Genomic DNA, 4,240 nt, shown 5'->3' on the forward strand with positions numbered 1-4,240 from the left:
AATGAAACAGTATAAATAAGTAACCAGCTTTAATCCTTGCTGTAGAATTATTAGCCAGATTACTGAACAGAAAATTAGATTTTTGTTTTCTGTTCATCACTCAAGTTTCTCCTGATTCTGGAAGCTGTAAATTTTTGAGGGGAGTTTGTGAAGGGACAGGAGACATAGGCAAGGGTCAGAGAGATGAGACTGCCTTGAGCACCTGAGGGAAAAGGGCAGAGGTGTCTGTCCTTCAGACTGGGGCCTGCTGACCAGGGCCGGGGCGGGCAGCACAGTGCCACAGGCTGGTCCCGGTACATCCCCCCATCCCTCTCACCAGCAGCACCTCGAGTCACAGTGGGAAATGACCTCAAGAAATCCCAGCCTTTGCCCTGCATGGCACATGGTTGGCTTTCAGGTATCACCACAGTTCGTGCTGGCTGAGTCCTGGGCAGGGATTTCTCTTTCGCTGGTGGTAAACGTCTTCACTTGTGGTATAACGTCGTTCCAAGCCAACTATGACATAGGTCTGGGTGATGTCATCATGACACCCACCGCTCCCCTCTCTGCTGGGCCACAGTGCGAGAGGTGAGGGGCCAGGCTGGGTGTCTGCCCCCTCCATCAGCAACAAGCGTGTGAACTGGAGCTGCCATTGCCAGCTGATGTCCTGCACCTCCCGCCAGCAGAAGCTCATTGAAAAGCTGTGGGCTGAGAAAGCCTTCCGGAAGGAGATTCAGAGTTTTCAGGAGACGATGAAGAGCTTTCGGGAGAAGATCAAGGGCTTTCGGGAAAAAATCAGAGATGTCAAAATGGCCATGCAAGCCTTCTTGGACGAGGAAAAACCAGTCTGGGAAGAGGAAGCTGCCTTTCGAGAGGAAGAAAAGGCTATTCAGGAGGAAGCAAAAGCCTTCTGGAAGGTGTATTGTGACTTCTGGAAGGACTATAATGCTTTCTGGAAGAAGGATAAGGATTTCTGGGAAGAAGATCAGCTCCTCTGGGAGAAAGACAGAGTCCTTCTGGATGAGGATAGAGTCCTATGGGCAGAAGAAGCAGCTCTGTGGGCAGATGAAACAGCTCTCCTGAAAGAGGAGAGAGCTCTCTGGGAAGATGAGAAGGCCCTCCAGGAAGACCAAAAAACCCTCAAGGAGTATGAAATATTGATCTGGGAGGAGGCCTTTGGTCCTGAGAGAGAGGATATCTCCAGGGATGCCACTGCCCACAGAGGAAAAGCATAAATTGCTCTGCTAGGCTGAGAAACATGTGGAAAGCCATGTATACTGATGTGGATACCTTATTTAAGCAGCACTGCACTTCAACCAGTTCTCTGAAATAGCATTTCTAGTTCTAGGAGTAAAGCAGAGAAGGGTTTTTTTTAATGTTATTTGCTTTAAAGCCATTATGCTTATGTTTTCAGGGCATTATTTATTCTTTTGAGGTCCTGTAGGCTGAGGAATGGAGTAAACCTCTGGTATCGTGGCCTGTCACAAGGCGGAGGAGTGTGGATGGGTAAAGCCACAAGAAGCTGGGGGCTGAGATCATCTTCTGGAGCTCACAGTGTCTCACCTGACCCAGTGCAGTTTGTATCGACTGAGTTAGTGCCAAAATAAGGCACTGATAAAGGATAACCTTTGGATCCCCCATATTTAAGAGTCACAGTTAACACTCCTGAGTCTTAATGAGGCAACTCGTGCTGTTCCATCAGGTTTGGGCTTTGACTTCCCATTTAACTTAAGCTTTTGGGAGTGTGATGGGAACATTTAGGCCCTTGGATGAGCCCCCCGCTGTATGGCTGAGAGTAGCTTTGCCATCAGCCTCGCTGACACGGGCGAAGGATGGGGAGAGAAGTGGGAGGGATCACAGAAGTCAGCAGCATGTGGGAAAAGACGCAAGCTGGAGGGAAAGCTGGCAGCGAGTCCTTCAGCAAGGGGGAAATAAATTTAGCAGTGTGTGTCAGAGACAGAGAAGGTGTGCACAGGGATTGGGTTTATTACACCCCTGCTGGTCTCTTATTGCCAGCGCAGGTACAGGAGCCTCGAACAGAAAAGCCTCAATAACTGCAGTTCAACATGTGGTCAATATTAGCAATATTTTATGTGATGTGAGTATAGAACCAGTGTCTTCCGCTGAGCTGTGGCATGGGAGTTGCAGTTTTTCTTGCTTCCTGAGGAACTGAACTGAGATGCTTCACATTTTCCAAGGCTGAGCTGTAAAGGCTGGTCTAGAGGCACATCTACATTTGACCCTCTGTACATCCAGGAGCGTTGGGGACAAGGCAACAGTGAAAAGTAGTCATCTGCGTCAAACCAGGCATTGAATTTTTCTCTGGTAGCATTAGTTACTCATTCGCCTTTGAGATGGGGTTTTACACTGAAAAGGCTCAAAGACACAGTGTGAGAAGCCTTTACAATTGCTGTTGAAGAATCTGATGACTTCTGCAACTGTCAGGCATACTTAGGCTGTCACTCAAGCCTGTCACTCAAGTTCAGCCCTTTGTGATCTGCTGTAGGATAAGGCTGCCTGTCCTGTTTAATTGTGCTGAAGACAAATTATGCACTATGTCTTTCCTGAAAAATCGATGAATATTTATTGCTCAGTGAATAACCAGCCCATTAAAAAAAAGCCATCTGAATCAGCCAGGGTAGGAAGGTTTTTTGCAACCTCTGTTATTATTATTCTATTATTACCATGTAAGCCAGAGATGAAAATGACCTATTAGGCCATTCAGTGCAACTTCCTGCAAATTCAGGACTCTTACGCATTAGAGCTTTATCATTAGATGCTATACAGAGAAAGAACCTTTCAGAAAATAACAGTATGCAAAAAGCACTTGTCACTTAATATATTTTAATGTCAAAAAGCCAAGAATTTATCTCAGTTATTCAAATCCACACGTCATATTAACATCCATTTAAACTAAAATTAGGTATGCTTTCTCTTGCAAAGACATTGAAGCGCATGAAATGGTCTTAGGAGAGCTCCTAGTCACTTCTTTCATGGGAGAGCAGAACAATGCTTCTCTGGTAAAAGTGCTGTCAGTATAATACAATGCTTGTGAAATGTAAGGCATTACACAATGCAGCACAGAGGAGCCAGAATTTTAGCCAGGGAAAAGCATGTACCAATATGGTTTTAGATCGCTGGTAGCTCCCCTGAAAATCCATCCACCTGGTATGGATATTCAGAGTGGCCCTTCCTTGGGTGGCATTGATGGAGAGGGACCACATGCAAAAGGCTTACCAGGGCTGGGTATTTGAAGTGGGAAGTTAGAGGGCACCTACTCTGCACCCAGCAGCTCTGGACTGAGGATGAATTTCAGTCATGAAGCCAGTCTCTGCTAACTCTTCGGAGTGGTAAAATACAAGGGGAATGAATAAAATAGCTACTATAAGGAAAAGCTTAGTTACATTTATCACCTCTACAATATGCAAACAGAGGTTTTCGAGACATGAAACAGAGTAATTAATACACCTCTTTTGGAAGAACAAGTTTGATGATCTGGCATAGGTTGGCTGTTGGGACCAGGAAAGAATTGGGTGCGTCTGAAGAACTGAATGTGTTTGAAGCATGGACACACCTAAAGTAGGGTGGAAGGACATAAAGAAGCTGCCAAACCCACCTGTGCCTCAAAAGCACACCATACCTGTAATGCAAACACTTTTCTAAGCTGTTTTTCTTGTTTAATTCCTGGGACTCGTGTTGCACAACCATCACTTTCTCTCTAGGGCTTTACTTATATTCATTTTTTCATGGTGTCTGAGGTGAATCTCCCTAATTGCAGTTTTGACTTCTTACCTGTAGTCCTATCCACAGTGGACATGGAGGACAGCCCTTCCATTTACCTTGTATTTATCTGTCTGAAACTCAGTGTTGTTTTCTCTAACCAAGTCTCCCTAGACTAGCCCACCCCATCTCCTTCTGGCCTCCTCCCCTGACCAAGTGCTTTAGGTATCTGGAAGGCTTCTGTCCTCTCTTCTGGTCCTCCCTCCAAAAGACTGAAAAATCAAGATAATTTGCAGCATCCAGATGCAATCCCTGAAGATGCCAAGAGTCCAGGTCACGGTGCTTATCAGAAGAGATTCAGCCAGGAGTGATGCAGCTGAGCCCTTTGTACACTGAACATCAGTGTTGAGCTTCACTGGTGCTGGTGGGTCCTTCTCCAGAGCAATGCCACCACAACAACCCCTGTCCTGCGCCCCGGGGTGCCTCATCCTCCTCTGAGTGGAGAGCAAACCTGGGACTTAGTGGCACAAAATCAGGCAGA

General features: G+C 46.2%; 1 protein-coding gene across 1 annotated transcript; it reads left to right on the top strand.

Moving 5' to 3' along the window:
* Positions 1-641: 641 nt before the first annotated feature.
* On the top strand, positions 642-1,214 carry CCDC70 (coiled-coil domain containing 70). The gene has a single exon (XM_074150031.1). It carries the CDS (start codon positions 642-644, stop codon positions 1,212-1,214), a length of 573 nt encoding a protein of 190 aa, XP_074006132.1.
* Positions 1,215-4,240: the final 3,026 nt, after the last annotated feature.

The sequence above is a fragment of the Numenius arquata genome, chromosome 1 (genome assembly GCF_964106895.1).
Source record: "Numenius arquata chromosome 1, bNumArq3.hap1.1, whole genome shotgun sequence".
Lineage (NCBI taxonomy): Eukaryota > Metazoa > Chordata > Aves > Charadriiformes > Scolopacidae > Numenius > Numenius arquata.

Bases quoted from the DNA above. Each gene is read 5' to 3' on its own strand.
- CCDC70 (XM_074150031.1), top strand. From the start codon at position 642: ATGTCCTGCACCTCCCGCCAGCAGAAGCTCATTGAAAAGCTGTGGGCT.